We start from the raw sequence: 17129 nt of genomic DNA, 5'->3' as shown, positions 1-17129 counted from the left end.
TCCAAGCATATTAATGGAAGGTTGAGTGGAAGGAAAAATGTGGCAAAAAAAGGTGCACAAGCAACCGGGATAACAGCAGCCATTAGCCATTTGTTAAGAAAAGGCCATTCAAAAATTTGGCGGAGATTCACAAGAAGTGGACTGCTGCTGGAGTCATTGCTTCAAGAGCCACCACACAGAGACGTATCCTGGACATGGGCTACAAGTGTCGCATTCCTTGTGTCAAGCCATTCATGATCAATAGACAAAGCGTCTTACCTGGGCCAATGAGAAAAAGAACTGGACTGTTGCTCAGTGATCTACGGTGTTGTTTTCAGATGAAAGTCAGTGATGGTTTGGGGCGCCATGTCATCTGCTGGTGTAGGTTTACTGTGTTTTATCAAGACTAAAGTCAGAGTAGCCGTCTGCCAGGAAAATTTAGAGCACTTCATGCTTCCTTCCCTCTGCCAACAAGCTTTTTGGAGATGGAAATTTCATTCTCCAGCAGGACTTGGCACTTGTCCACACTGCCAAAAGTACTAATACCTGGTTTAAAAACAACAGTATCAATGTGCTTGATTGGTCAGCAAACTCGCCTGACCTTATTAACCCTATAGAGAACCTATATGGTATTGTCAAGAGGAGAGACACCAGACTCAACAATGCAGACAAGCTGAAGGCTATTAAAGCAACCTGGGCTTCCATAACACCTCAACAATCCCACAGGCTGATCATCTCCATGCCACGCCGCATTGACCCAGTAATTGATGCAAAAGGAGCCCCGACCAAGTATTGAGTGCATTTACTGAACATACATTTCAATAGGCCAACATTTCTATCTATCACATTATTATTATTTATTTTAGTGCCATTCATTCCATGGCACTTTTCAGGTGAGGAGGGGTATACATAATAAAAACAAGTACAGTAATCTTAAACAATACAAGTCACGACTGGTATATATCTATTTATCTATCTATTATCTATTTATCACAAACTTTGCATTTGCCCATCTTCCTTTCTGTAATTTCTAAAATTAAAAAATGGCAATACATTATTTTGGCCTAAAATGTAAAGGAAATGTGTCATCTTTTACTTTATTCCTTTTAGAGATTATTTCATCTTTAACTTGCTTAACTGTCACAATAACAGTAATTTTGACAGGGGTTCCCAAACTTTAGCATGCCACTGTTTAATACTGTGTACTTACAATTACAACATATACTAATAAGTGGTGATGCATCACACACAAATCAGATTACAAAAATAATTAAACACAGGTTGTAATCTTACAGAATAGGTAAAAAGCTAAGGGTGGGTAATATTTTTGCAAGCCACTGTATATACACACCTTTTCTGAAATACCACAGATGCAACACCATTAAGTAAGAGGCACCACTAACCAAACAAGACCATGAATAACTTTTTAGCCACACAGGTAAACGCTAATGTATGTCTAGCGCCAAACCAACACAGCACATCACCCCAAGAACACAATCCCCAAAGTGAAACATGGTGGTGGCAGCATCATGCTGTGAGATGTTTTATTTTTGGCAGCAGGGACAGTGAAAATGGTCCGAGTAGAGGGGAAGATGGATGGTGCAAAATACAGGCATATGCTACAGCAAAGCTTGTTTCAGTCTTTGAGTGACTGGGTCGGAGATTTACCTTCCAACAAGACATTGACCCAAAGCATTCTGCTAAAGCAATACTTGAGTGGTTTAAGGGGAAATGTGTAAATGTTTCAGAGTGGCCTATTCAAAGCCCATACCTTAATCCAATTGAGATTCTGTGTTCTGAATTGAAGATTTCTGTTCAGCAGAGGAAACCATCTAGCTTGAAGGAGCTGGAGTAGTTTTACCTTGATGAATGAGTAAAATGCCAATGGCAAGATGTGGAAATCTTACAGAGACTTATCCAAAGTGACTTGCAGCTGTAATTGTCGTAAAAGGTGGCGCTAGTAGTGACTTTAGGGGAGTGAATAGTTATGCACACTGAAGTTAACAGCTATTTTGACCTATTTGTTGTTTGTGGCACAATAAAAAGAAAACCAAATGATCAGAGTTGTAGGCATGTTCTTTACATGTACTCATGCAAACCCTCAAAAGAACCAGTGAAATTCCAAGTTGTGAGGTAGCAAAACACAAAAAATGCTAAGGGGGTTAATACTTTTGCAAGCCATTGAACATTTATTTATGTAGATGTATTAAAATGAATAGCACACGGACATCACACAGATATCATACGGACATAAAAAATAGACACACGAATGTCACAAGGGTGCAAATCGAATGAAAATTAAATTGATATCGCCCAAGTTTTTGTGGATTAAGCTCAGAAAATTTTTCATACATTTGTCTGCAGCTGACTTTAGTAGTGTAAATTATGGTCAATTTGCTAGGAAAGCTTTTTCACATGCTGTCCCATCCCATTATCTTCTCATTTTGGCATAGCTGGCAGGTCCTGTGATAAAAGCACCAAAAGTTGCATACTTTTTCATTTTGCGTGAAAATTTTGCAACATTTCTAGTTGTTTTATGGCAGAGTTCTAGCGAAAACACCTTGATGAATCAGTTTTAATTGTTATTCATTCTTCTGCTACTATAGAACAAGAACATTATTTCTTAATATACAAGTGTAATTAAATGATATTTACTCATTTACAAACATTTTTTTACTCCTTCAACCTTGCAGTAGTTTTAAAAATATATTTTATTTACTTTAAATATACTAATGTGGACCATGTCTCTCTAATTTCTATAGGTTAACAAAAAACACAAGATGAAAAATAGTTGCAAAAGAGTGTAAAGACTTACATGGGGATGTCAGCAGGATTTCATCCTCCCCAAAAAGACTATTACATCTGTATATAGTTCTTTTAGTTTCAAAGATTTTTATTAATTATCCATTTAAAAAGTTTAATACAGTCTAGGGTACAAAAAGAAAAAAGGAGAAAAGGGGAGGGGTATGTAGGGGGAGTGAAAGGCAAAGGACAACAATACTTAACAGTAACATACATAACATTTAACATTGTTGACACTTTCAGCAAATCGCTGTATTTAACATAACAAGAGATAATCTATACAATCATCTAGTAAATCTTTGTCAAAATTTCTAATTCTCTCAATGTGAAATATTTAATGCTGCACATATAGAGGAATTACATTGACGATCTATCCACGGGGACCACATGCTGAAAAATTGTTCAAATGTATCAGCCCTTGTAGCTTCTATGCATTGATACCACATTAATGTATTAATTCTATTTAGAACCTCAGGTAATGATAATATTGAAGTCTTCCACTTAGAAGCAATATGTATTCGTGAAGCCATAGTTATAAAATTAATTAACCTTTTAGTTTTATGATTTGTACCCCTTGGACTATTCCCAAAGAGGAAAATTGCAGGATCGAGTCGTAACGGTCTACTTATTATATTATTAAGTAAAATGATGATTTTTTTCAGAACGTTTTCACACATGGGTAGGACCACCAAATATGCCTTACATCACCTGCTATATTACACCCCCTAAAGCATCTGTCTGATATATTAGGGTATATTTTAGGAAGTTCTGTGGGGACATAGTATGTTCTGTGTAGTAATTTGAGAGATGCTTCAGATAAAGAAGTTTGATTACTGCCTTTCGACAAACAGTGGAGCCAGGTCTCATTAGAAAGAACAGAACCCAGGTCTTCTTCCAATTGAGCCATGTATTCCATTTTCTTGTTGTTAGGCGGAGCGATAAATATGGAGTAAAGTAAAGAGATAGTCCCACAGCCAAAAGGGTCATAGGGGCATTTTCATTCGAAGGTTGTAAAGGAAGGCTCATTCAGATCATCCGAGTTTTTTTTTAGCAAAGTGTAAAACTTGATTGATGTGCATCACTTCTGTTGAAGGCAGGTTGTATTTTTGTATAAATTCTGGTCTTGTCATGACAATATTAGCTGGTGACCAGATATATTTTAGAGTAATCTTTTTAGATAACCACCACTTGAAAGAACTGATTTCTAGACCCGGAACAAACATAGGATTGTAAAATAAAGATAATATTGGGGATGGATTTGATTGTAATTGAAAGTGAAATGTTATTTTTTTCCATAAAAACAGAGTGTGATGAGTATATGGGGCTACCCTCACCATGTTAGGATATATCTGATTTGTTGACCACGTAAGTCCTGTAGAAGAAGAAGGAGTTATTAGGGAATATTCTAAGTTTACCCACCTAGGCATATTAGAAATTGAGGAGACTGTTGTCAATTGAGCTATTTTGGCTGCTTTGTAATATAGAGAGAAATTTGTAAGGGATAATCCCCCTAATATTCTATGAATAAACATTATTTGCTAAGCGTTTCAAGGTTGTTTTACTTGCCAAATGAATTTGGAGATTAATGAGTGGATTTTTAAAAATATTATGCTGGGTATCAATATTGGTAATGATCTAAATATATACAGGAAATGTGGTAATGTTACCACTTTTATAAAGTGAATGTGTCCCCACCATGACAATGATGGGTTGGACCATTTAGAGAGGTCAGTAGAAAGCTTTTAAATTAGTGGGGTATAATTCCATGTATATAAGGATGATCTATTAGTGATGAGGTTAATGCCTAGGTACGTTAGGTAGTGTTCTTTTTTAGTAAATTTGAATTGGGAAATAATGTGGTCTTGTACCGGATCAGGTGTGTTGATAAACATTGCTTCTGACTTTTCCACATTCATTTTTAGACCAGAGATCTGTTCAAAGGAGTGGAGTACCGTAAAGAGATTGGGTATAGATATATTGGGTTGTGAAATGGTCAATAGTAGGTCGTCAGCAAATAAACTCACCTTATAATCATCCTTCTTATTATCTAAATTATACCCCTTAATATCAGAATGTGTTCTAATAGCTTCCGCTAGGGGCTCCATCGCTAGTGCTGGGGACAAGGGACATCCCTGTCTCATTCCCCACTGTATATTAATGGGTAATGGTTTTGTGGTGGGCAATGTTAAATAGGCGGAGGGAAAATCATATAGTAGTTGTAAGGATTTAATCAGACCAGATGGGAAACCAAATTCGGAAAGGATAAAAATAAGAAAAAAGGACCATGAAATTGAATCCAAAGCCTTTTCTATATTTAAGCCTAATACCATTAAGGGGGTTTTGCTTTGCTGAATGGATAATATTTAAGTTACGTCTTATATTGCCTGGGGCTTGTCTATTAGGAAGCATGTCGTTCTTTTAATCTCAAGTCCAATGATACCTTTATATGATCAGTCTGTTCCTTCATTACTAAGAAATCAGTGTTTGAGTTGATGTACACAGCTATTGTAGATATGAAGCCTCTGTCACTACAGCTCTATTCCGTTCCCAGCACTGCCTCCTCCTGCCTGACTAACAATTCCTTTGTCTGAAGCCATGCAGCATAGAGGCTGTGGAATAGAGCTGGAGTGACTGAGTGTTCAGATCTACCATAGTCTTTTAGCCTCATTTGTATATTAACTCAAACTCTAATTTCTGAGTAATGGTGGAACAGACTGGCCATATAAAGTAATTTCTTGACTCTGCTGTGAAAGAGTTACATGCACATATAAATAGTTTAGTAGTGAAATCCTGATGACAGATTGTTTTTTTTTTTACCTTGGAACTGTTAGTGATGTTTGGCTTTAATAAACTATCACTGATGACATCGTTTCCAAGCCGAGCTATGCATGCTATCCAGCTATGAAAGACAGTATACAGTACTGTGTGACACATAAAGCATTCTCCTTTAATACATAATTTATGATTTTTTTTCAATACCATATTTTAATCAAGACATGTACATACTTCCTAATTGACAGCTTTATAGACATAAAAATTAACCCGATTGTGAAAAGTTCCAGGTTGTTTACCATAAGGTTGTACTACAAGTATCATGAATAGATCATAATGGCTTGAAGTAAAGTCCACGAGTAGGCTTGAGCGACCTTTAGTTTTTTAGGGTCGAGTCGGGTTTTGTGAAACCCGACTTTCTTAAAAGTCGAGTCGAGTGAAATCGGCCGACCACCGTGAAAAGTCGGGTTTCGGCCGAAACACGAAACCCAATGAAGGATTTTAATTTTTTTTTCTCTCTCTCTCTCTCTCTCTCTCTCTCTCTCTCTCTCTCTCTCTCCTCCGTCGTCCCAGCACAGAAAATTTCGTATTGCACATTCCAAATCCCTACTGCGCACAAGCGATAACATGACGATAGGCGTTCACTCCCCTAAGACCTACAGTTAGGTCCATATATATTTGGACAGAGACAACATTTTTCTCATTTTGGTTATAGACATTACCACAATTTAATTTTAAACAAAACAATTCAGATGCAGTTGAAGTTCAGACTTTTAGCTTTCATTTGAGGGTATCCATATTAAAATTGGATGAAGAGTTTAGGAGTTTCAGCTCCTTAACCTGTGCCACCCTGTTTTTTAAAGGGACCAAAAGTAATTGGACAATTGACTCCAAGGCTATTTCATGGACAGGTGTGGGCAATCCCTTCATTATGTCATTCTCAACTAAGCAGATAAAAGGCCTGGAGTTCATTTGAGGTGTGGTGCTTGCATTTGGAAGGTTTTCCTATGAAGTAAACATGCGGTCAAAAGTGCTCTCCATGAAGGTGAAACAAGCCATTCTTAAGCTGTGAAAACAGAGAAAAAACCCATCCGAGAAATTGCTACAATATTAGGAGTGGCAAAATGTACAGTTTGGTACATCCTGAGAAGGAAAGAAAGCACTGGTGAACTCATCAATGCAAAAAGATCTGGGCGCCCACGGAAGACAACAGTGGTGGGTGATCGCAGAATAATCTCCATGGTGAAGAGAAACCCCTTCACAACAGCCAACCAAGTGACCAACACTCTCCCGGAGGTCGGCGTATCAATATCCAAATCTACCATAAAGAGAAGACTGCATGAAAGTAAATACAGAGGGTTCACTGTACGGTGCAAGCCACTCATAAGTGTCAAGAATAAAAAGGCTAGACTGGACTTTGCTAAAAAACATCTAAAAAAGCCAGCACAGTTCAGGAAGAACATTCTTTGGACAGATGAAACCAAGATCAACCTCTACCAGAATGATGGAAAGAGAAAAGTATGGCGAAGGCTTGGTACAGCTCATGATCCAAAGCATACCACATCATCTGTAAAACACGGCGGAGGCAATGTGATGGCTTGGGCATGCATGGCTGCCAGTGGCACTGGGTCACTAGTGTTTATTGATGATGTGACACAGGACAGAAGCAGCCAAATTAATTCTGATGTATTCAGAGCCATACTGTGTGCTCAGATCCAGCCAAATGCAGCAAAACTGATTGGTCGTCGTTTCATACTACAGATGGACAATGACCCAAAACATGAAGTCAAAGCAACCCAGGAGTCTATTAAAGCAAAGAAGTGGAATATTCTTGAATGGCCAAGTCAGTCACCTGATCTCAACCCAATTGAGCATGCATTTCACTTGTTAAAGACTAAACTTCAGACAGAAAGGCCCACAAACAAACAGCAACTGAAAACCACCGCAGTGAAGGCCTGGCAGAGCATCAAAAAGGAGGAAACACAGCGTCTGGTGATGTCCATGAGTTCAAGACTTCAGGCAGTCATTGCCAACAAAGGGTTTTCAACCAAGTACTAGAAATCAACATTTTATTTAAAATTATTGAATCTGTCCAATTACTTTTGGTCCCTTTAAAAAACAGGGTGGCACATGTTAAGGAGCTGAAACTCCTAAACCCTTCATCCAATTTTAATGTGGATACCCTCAAATGAAAGCTGAAAGTCTGAACTTCAACTGCATCTGAATTGTTTTGTTTAAAATTCATTGTGGTAATGTCTATAACCAAAATGAGAAAAATGTTGTCTCTGTCCAAATATATATGGACCTAACTGTATGTCATCACTCTGCCCACGCTCATTCATTGGCTGAAAAAATGGCGCTAAACGCGTCATACGAAACGCGACTTTGGCGCCAAGATCGCGTACCGCATGGCCGACCCCGCACAGGGATCGGGTCGGGTTTCATGAGACGCCGACTTTGCCAAAAGTCGGCGACTTATGAAAATGCACGACCCGTTTCGCTCAACCCTATCCACGAGAAATCTGTGCTAAAAATTGGGATGTTTCCCTGCCAGGGATAAGTTCTCACATCCTGATGGCATTTTACAGTGATACAGTAATTGATAAGTTCATGTCTTTAATAGGCAATGTTTATTTCATAACCTAACAATGATCTGTTTCTGCGTCTCTTGTTTCAGCTGAGTAAAACACTCAGTCCCAGGATCCTCATCAGAATCCAAACTGCTAGAAATGCTCCTACTTTTCAGCAAGTAGTACTTTGAAATTAGTCTTTCATTGCTCATTTCAATATTCTCAGTAACAGAAGGTTTTTACACCCATACCATTGGGCTCTTCGGTGTCATACTGTCCTGCTGGGAATAAAAAAAAAATCAGACTAAATACAGGAACAGTTCTTTGGCCAACTGTATAACAAAATCATACTTAATAAGAATGCATGAAGACACAAAAGAGCACAGTGAGGTCAAAAATACTCTGTTGTAAAAAAACAGAGTATTTTTGACCTCACTGTGCTCTCTTGTGTCTTCAAGTTTCTTGGTGGTGTGAGCATGTTCCTACAGACTTGTTCAATGTGCAAGAAGCCCATGTGTTTCTGGTTCTATAATTGTTCTCTTGTTTCTACAAGATTAGGGAGTCCACCACTCCTTTGTGGGTCATTTGCATTAAAGCTGTTCCATCTAGCAGGTCCACATGGATATTCCCTCTCTGAACCCTGCTTATACAGGTACCGTATTTTCTGGTGTATAAGATGACTGGGCGTATAAGACGACCCCCAACTTTTCCATATAAAATATGGAATTTGGGATATACCCGCTGTATAAGACGGGGGTCATCTTATACGCTAAGTCATCTTATACGGCGTGTGGTTCCCAGGGTCTGGAGGAGAGGAGACTCTCCTTCAGGCCCTGGGATCCATATTCATGTAAAAATTAAAGAATAAAAATAAAAAATATGGATATACTCACCCCTCCGACGGACCCTGGACCTCAGCGGTGCAAGCGTCTGCCTCCGTTCCTAAGAATGCAGTGAGTGAAGGACCTGCGATGACGTTGCGGTCACGCGACCGCTCACGTGACCGCAACGTCATCGAAGGTCCTTCACTCACTGCATTCTTAGGAACGGAGGCAGACGCTTGCACCGGTGAGAGCCAGGGTCCGTCGGAGGGGTGAGTATATCCATATTTATTTTTTTATTCTTTATTTTTTTACATGAATATGGATCCCAGGGCCTGGAGGAGAGTCTCCTCTCCTTCAGACCCTGGGAACCATCCAGGATCGCTCTGTGCACCCGTACCCGGCGTATAAGACGACCCCCGACTTTTGGGACAATTTTTAGGGGTTAAAAAGTCATCTTATACGCCGGAAAATACGGTACTATACAGATGATCAGGTTTTTAAATACATCAGATACGGATTATATACATTGGTTAGGACTGCTCTATTATGGGTATACCTTGACGATTGGTGGAGCAGCTTAGTATACATTTTTTTTTTTTTAAAACGTATCAACTAAATACCCTGTTTTTTTCCCATCTTTTTGATTAGCACTTGCTTATTACTGTGATTTTTTTTATTTTTACAACAGAGTATTTTTGACCTCACTGTGCTCTTTTGTGTCTTCAAGTTTCTTGGTGGTGTGAGCATGTTCCTACAGACTTGTTCAATGTGCAAGAAGCCCATGTGTTTCTGGTTAATAAGAATGCATGCAATGAAACTAAGGTGTAAGTTGCTTTATAAAACCATGTGTAAAAACAATCATCCTTGGTGAAAGCAGATCTGTTACTAGATTTCACAATACAAACTCCATTCTTACATACAGTACATACAATAAAAATGGTTCTTAGATCTGATGTGGATGATGTTCTTACTTTGAAAACCTGTAACAGAATGGCCGTTTAATTTTTGCCGTTTATTTTTGGAAGTTTAAACTCATTTTCTGCCCACCTAACCTGTTTGACAGCTCCTCAGTGTCCCTCCTGCTGCTGAGAACTCACAATGCTAAGTACAAACTGCAGCTGCAAATCAGGATGGCTAGATTCTGAATACACTCGGACTTATGAGATCTTTTACTTCTTAAAGGGCCACTGTCACCCCCCTCCAGCCGTTATAAACTAAAAGAGCCACCTTGTGCAGCAGTAATGCTGCATTCTAACAAGGTGGCTCTTTTAGTTTTAGGTTCAAGTATACCCAAAATAAAGCGTTTTGATACTTAGCCACAATACAGGTCTTTAGCCAGGGAGGCGGGTCCTCACTCCCCAGCTTGAAACGCTACTCTGCCGTCAATCCAATCTTCATGGGCTTTCGGCGCCACCCCCTGAGCGCTGTTTACGTTTCAAAACCGGCGCCTGCGCTGTGTACTATTGTGCTGCGCAGGCGCAGTGAGCTCTGGCCATCTGACGTCACAGCCAGGCTTGCAGACTGCACCTGTGCGGCCGCCCTGCTTGTGAATCTCAGCCCCGCACTCTGCATAATGCATAACACAGTGCGGGGCTGGGATTCCAAAGGTGGGTGGCCGCACTGCCCGCACAGGCGCAGTCTGCAAGCCTGGCTGGGATGTCAGACGGACACCAGTACACAGCGCAGGCGCCGGTTTTGAAACGTAAACAGCGCTGAGGGGGCGGCACCGAAAGCCCATGAAGATTGGAGTGACGGCAGGGGTGACAGTGGCCCTTTAAGTAGAATCATAAAATTCTAATATTTTTTTTTTAAATTCTTTATTTACTGTATTTTTCTGACCATAAGACGCACTTTTTTCCTCCAAATTTGGGAGGAAAGTGTGGGTGCGTCTTATGGTAGGGATTTAGCATGTGGGGAGGGGGGCAGCAGTGAGTGGGATCGAAATGATATCCCACTTCAGGAGGCAGAAAAATGTCCCCACTGCCGGGAACCAGCTGCTGGGGAAACCATGTGGTCCCGATGATTAAGTGCAGTGAATATTCATTAGCTGCTTCCCCGCCCACCTATCAGCTGAGCTGTGAGCCGGGAGCAGCAAATGAATACTGCACTTAAGCAGCCACACACATGGATTCCTCAGCGCTGATTCCTGCAGCAGCTGGGGAGATCCATGTGTCCGGGGGAGGAGGAGGCAGCAGCAGCAGGGTCCGGGGGAGAGGAGATCGCTGGTGCCTTCCTGGGCTGGAGCTGAGTGCTGTGCAGGAGGACCTGTGATGATGTCAGAAGTGGGCGGGCTGGAGCATCACATGGCAGCACAGAGCCCTCCCTCTTCTTGACATCATCACAGGTCCTTCAGACTCCAACACTAGAATCTGCAGGCTTCCTCTTATAACCTGTGCTGTGGAAAGGCAACAAGAGGGAGGGCTCTGTGTGTGCAGTCATGGGATGCTTTTACCTCACCACAGGCTGGCTGGCTGCCACAATTAAGAGGTTAGTCTTTCCAAAACACAATAAAGCACTCTGCCACTCCTTTAGTGAACTATAACTCCCAGCATGTCATAGGATCTGCAGGACATGCTGGGAGTTATAGTTCTCCCATAGGATTTTAAAGCAGCACTCCAGTGTTATTTTGCAGTGCTGGAGTGGTGCTTTCAATATGAGCCCTGTGCCATTCTTATACTCACCCTCCAGCATCTTCATATAGTACTTCACAGACACCACACTGGTCCCGCAGCTTCCAACATAATAACATACTATTATATATAATAACACCACATATTATAGTATGTTATTAACCCCTTCCCGACATGTGACGGTATAGTACGTCACATGTCGGGACCCCCGCTTTGATGTGCGCTCCGGCGGTGAGCGCACATCAAAGTCGCGACATGTCAGCTGTTTTTTACAGCTGACATGTGCGCGCAATAGCGGCGGGTGAAATCGCGATCACCCGCCGCTATTAACTAGTTAAATGCCGCTGTCAAACGCAGACAGCGGCATTTAACTACCGCATCCGGCCGTGCGGCCGGATATGAGCGCATCGCCGACCCCTGTCACATGATCGGGGGTCGGCGATGCTCCTCCATTGTAACCATAGAGGTCCTTGAGACCTCTATGGTTACTGATTGCCGGTGGCTGTGAGCGCCCCCCTGTGGTCGGCGCTCACAGCACACCTGCATTTTAGCTACATAACAGCGATCTGATGATCGCTGTTATGTAGCAGAGCCGATCGGGCTGTGCCTGCTTCTAGCCTCCCATGGAGGCTATAGAAGCATGGCAAAAGTAAAAAAAAAAAGTTTTTAAAAATGTGAAAAAAATAAAAAAAACATAAAAGTTTAAATCACCCCCCTTTCGCCCCAATCAAAATAAATCAATAAAAAAAACCAAAAACCTACACATATTTGGTATCGCCGCGTTCAGAATCGCCCGATCTATCAATTAAAAAAAAGCATTAACCTGATCGCTAAATGGCGTAATGAGAAAAAAATTCGAAACGCCAGATTTACGTTTTTTTGGTCGCCACGACATTGCATTAAAATGCAATAACGGGCGATCAAAAGAACGTATCTACACCAAAATGCTATCATTAAAAATGCCAGCTCGGCACGCAAAAAATAAGCCCTCACCTGACCCCAGATCACGAAAAATGGAGACGCTACGAGTATCGGAAAATGGCGCAATTTTGTTTTGTTTTGTTTTTTGCAAAGTTTGGAATTTTTTTTCACCACTTAGGTGAAAAATAACCTAGTCATGTTAGGTGTCTATGAACTCGTAGTGACCTGGAGAATCATAATGGCAGGTCAGTTTTAGCATTTAGTGAACCTAGCAAAATAGGCAAGCAAAAAACAAGTGTGGGATTGCACTTTTTTTGCAATTTCACTGCACTTGGAATTTTTTTCCCGTTTTCTAGTACACGACATGCTAAAACCAATGATGTCGTTCAAAAGTACAACTCGTCCCGCAAAAAATAAGCCCTCACATGGCCAAATTGACGGAAAAATAAAAAAGTTATGGCTCTGGGAAGGAGGGGAGCGAAAAACGAAAACGGAAAAACGGAAAAAGCTCCGGGGGTGAAGGGGTTAAATATTTTACCACATTTTTTTGCTTCAAATATTTTTTTCCCTATTTTCCACCTCTAAAACCTGGGTGCGCCTTATAGTCCGGTGCGTCTTATAGTCTGAAAAATACGGTAAGTTTTCACGTAACATAGACAAATATCAAAACATATATGCTCACAGATAGATCTCAAGTATATATTGATTCAGAAGAGACTGAGATGCACTAGAAGATACAGGAAATCAATGCAACTATAGCTGAAAAAAGACAAGTGAGCATAAAAACATGAACAAACTGGTTCAGGCCTAGAGAGAATAGCCTAAAATTGAGTTATTAAACGTATCAGATAAATAAAGGCTATAGGATGTGACGGTAGGAATTAACTTAAGCAATTTATTCGTTTCTGAGAATGAGGAAGGACAAAAAGGCTCATATAGAAGATGTCAGGCGAAGTGGCAAGACAACCAAGATGGTGGGCACGGCCACGGCGTCGCATCATAGAGCCCCGGAAGGAGGAGAGGGGAAAACAGAAGTTGCGCATAGCATAGCAATAAAATTCTAATTTTAATATTTAGACTATGCTGACATTCTGACATAGTATTTCGAAATAACGTTTTCAGATGCATCTACTTAATAATATATGCAGTTTGTATTGTGAAATCTTGAGACAGAGTAGAGGGCCAGCACTATTCACCAGTGTTGTATTGTCGTTCCATTATATTATGGGGAGTATGATAATGTATACAGTATTTTAGGAGACCTGAAAGGTCCTATATAAATATTTTATAGGATAATTGAAGGCCGAATTGATACCATACTGTATGTTCTGCTATGCCTAGAAAGGGCCTAAGGCAATAATAACTCAGGGGCTCTCTTTTAGGTGTTCTTTGAATCCCTGCACCTTTGCCATTTCATAAGTCATAACAAAATGTATTCCTTTTGCCTCGAGTTTAATTGTGATAATTAGACATGAGTGAAATTCTTCTCCTAAATCTGTTTTTTTTTTTATCAGTTTCATTCGAATTTAATGGAAGCTGATTGGCTAACATTTTGCTGAACTATAGTCTCTTTTTTCTTCTGATGCATCTTCAGACATCTTCATTCTGTGTCAGCATTTTTGAGGCCAAGTAGGCATCTGACGTCACAATGCACATACCAACATGACATGCGCTGTCCAAGGTGCTGACTAGGCCTCAAGTGAGACACATCGTGACATGCATCGTGACTTTAGGACTCTACTTGACCCCAGAAGCCTTGGTGCAGAGTGAAGATTCACGAAGAGGACATCACAAATTATAGGGAAAGAAGAGGTTAGAAGAAGCGTTGAACCAGACTATAGTCTCTGGCACAGCAGGTTAGCGGTGAGTTAAGTGTTCAGACTTTGTAACGTTTTACCCTGTGTTTATTATGCTCTAGGTAGAGATGGGCGAGCATGCCGGGCACTGCTCGATACTCGATTGTGCATTGGGGTGGGTGTAGAGAAGGAGGGAGCAGGCGCAGTTGGGTTCTAGGAAACCAAGTCAGTTCTGCCACGCAGTCTGGAGTCTGAAATTCCTTTGTAATTGGAACTATGCACAACAGCCCCAGTTATAGGCAAAATCAGATTAAATAAAAAAAAGGATTTATATATTGAAAAAACCCTAAAGGTCTTCTATCACAATATGTGCAATAAATGAGAAAAAAAAATACAAAAATCTAGTAAAAAATAAATTAAAAAATAAGCCACTGCCAATCCAAATTGCTAGAGAATGGGGAACACATTTTTTAGTTTATTTAATAGTTCTTTATAAAAAAAAATGTGAAAAACAAACATGTACAGTGCCTTGTGAAAGTATTCGGCCCCCTGGAACTTTTCAACCTTTTCCCACATATCATGCTTCAAACATAAAGATACCAAATGTAAATTTTTGGTGAAGAATCAACAACAAGTGGAACACAATTGTGAAGTTGAACGAAATTTATTGGTTATTTTAATTTTTTGTGGAAATTCAAAAACTGAAAAGTGGGGCGTACAATATTATTCGGCCCCTTTAAAGGGAGCCTGTCACCTGAATTTGGCGGGACCGGTTTTGGGTCATATGGGCGGGGTTTTCAGGTGTTTGATTCACCCTTTCCTTACCCGCTGGCTGCATGCTGGCCGCAATATTGGATTGAAGTTCATTCTCTGTCCTTTGGAGTACACGCCAGCGCAAGGCAATATAGGTCTTGGTAGATTTTCAGTGCTATGATACTCCTTCCATTTCAATATGATCGCTTGCACAGTGCTCCTTGGGATGTTTAAAGTTTTGGAAATCATTTTGTATCCAAATCCAGCTTTAAACTTTTCCACAATAGTATCACGGACCTGCCTGCTGTGTTCCTTGGTCTTCATGATGCTCTGTGTGCTTCAAACAGAACCCTGAGACTATCACAGAGCAGGTGCATTTATACGGAGACTTGAATACACACAGGTGGATTATATTTATCATCATTAGGCATTTAGAACAACATTGGATTATTCAGAGATCCACAATGAACTTCTGGTGTGAGTTTGCTGCACTGAAAGTAAAGGGGCCAAATAATATTGCACGTCCCACTTTTCAGTTTTTGAATTTCCACAAAAATGTAAAATAACCAATAAATTTCGTTCAACTTCACAATTGTGTTCCACTTGTTGTTGGTATCTTTATACTTGAAACATGATATGTGGAAAAAGGTTGAAAAGTTTCAGGGGGCCGAATAATTTTGCAAGGCACTATATTTCCCTTATTTTCTCAACGATATCACCCAATATCAGCAAAGAAAAAATAAAAAAGAGATTATGACAAAAAAAATGAAGCCCAATGTATCAAGATAAAAAGATGCAAAAACTATTTGAATATCCTAACATGGAAAAAAAAATGACACCTCTTTAAACCGCATGTATGAAAAAACCTGAAAATTTGCCTGGTAAGGTGCGTGGGTAAATGGCCTGGTCTTGAACTGGTTAATAAATGTGATTGTTTTTATACTTTCCTAACAGGTGCATTGTGTTACTTTTGGAAATAATGTTATTGCTTGCACCAGCTTTTTGCGCACTGTCATGTTTTATGTACAGTTATATGAAAAAGTTTGGGCACCCCTATTAATCTTAAGCTTAATGTTTTATAAAAATTGTTTTTTTTTGCAACAGCTATTTCAGTTTCATATATCTAATAACTGTTGGACACAGTAATGTTTCTGCCTTGAAATGAGGTTTATTGTACTTACAGAAAATGTGCAATCTGCATTCAAACAAAATTTGACAGGTGCATAAGTATGGGCATCTCACCAGAAAAGTGACATTAATATTTAGTAGATCCTCCTTTTGCAAAAATAACAGCCTCTAGTCGCTTCCTGTAGCTTTTAATGAGTTCCTGGATCCTGGATGAAGGAATTTTTGACCATTCCAAAACAATTCCAGTTCAGTTAAGTTTGATGGTCGCCGAGCATGGACAGCCCTCTTCAAATGATCCCACAGATGTTCAATGATATTCAGGTCTGGGGACTGGGATGGCCATTCCAGAACAGTGTAATTGTTCCTCTGCATGAATGCCTGAGTAGATTTGGAGCAGTGTTTTGGATCATTGTCTTGCTGAAAGATCCATCCCCTGCGTAACTTCAACTTTGTCACTGATTCATGAACATTATTGTCAAGAATCTGCTGATACTGAGAGGGATCCATGCGTCCCTCAACTTTAACAAGATTCCCGGTGCCGGCATTGGCCACACAGCCCCAAAGCATGATGAAACCTCCACCAAATTTTACTGTGGGTAGCAAGTGTTTTTCTTGGAATGCTGTGTTTTTTTGCCGCCATGCATAACGCCTTTTTGTATGACCAAACAACTCAATCTTGGTTTCATCAGTCCATTGGACCTTCTTCCAAAAAGAAATTGGCTTCTCCAAATGTGCTTTTGCATACCTCAGCCGACTCTGTTTGTGGCGTGCTTGCAGAAACGGCTTCTTTCACATCACTCTCCCATACAGCTTCTCCTTGTGCAAAGTGCGTTGTATAGTTGACCAATGCACAGTGACACCATCTGCAGCAAGATGATGCTGCAGCTCTCTGGAGGTGGTCTGAGGATTGTCCTTGACTGATCTCACCATTCTTCTTCTCTGCCTTTCTGATGT

At 40.3% G+C, this 17129-nt stretch overlaps 1 protein-coding gene across 4 annotated transcripts in view; it reads right to left on the bottom strand.

Moving 5' to 3' along the window:
- Positions 1-7805: 7805 nt before the first annotated feature.
- LOC143818466 (solute carrier family 26 member 10-like) overlaps positions 7806-17129 on the bottom strand; it is a 100261-nt gene continuing 90937 nt past the window's right edge. For all 4 annotated transcript variants that reach the window (XM_077299759.1, XM_077299762.1, XM_077299761.1 and 1 more), the window contains exon 18: positions 7806-8404. In XM_077299759.1, coding sequence (XP_077155874.1) covers positions 8363-8404 — 42 coding nt within the window. In that variant the 3' untranslated portion in view covers positions 7806-8362. The remainder of the gene's footprint in view (positions 8405-17129) is intronic.

Source organism: Ranitomeya variabilis, chromosome 3 (genome assembly GCF_051348905.1).
Source record: "Ranitomeya variabilis isolate aRanVar5 chromosome 3, aRanVar5.hap1, whole genome shotgun sequence".
In the NCBI taxonomy this organism is placed as follows: domain Eukaryota; kingdom Metazoa; phylum Chordata; class Amphibia; order Anura; family Dendrobatidae; genus Ranitomeya; species Ranitomeya variabilis.
This window is presented reverse-complemented; position numbering and strand designations above follow the sequence as displayed.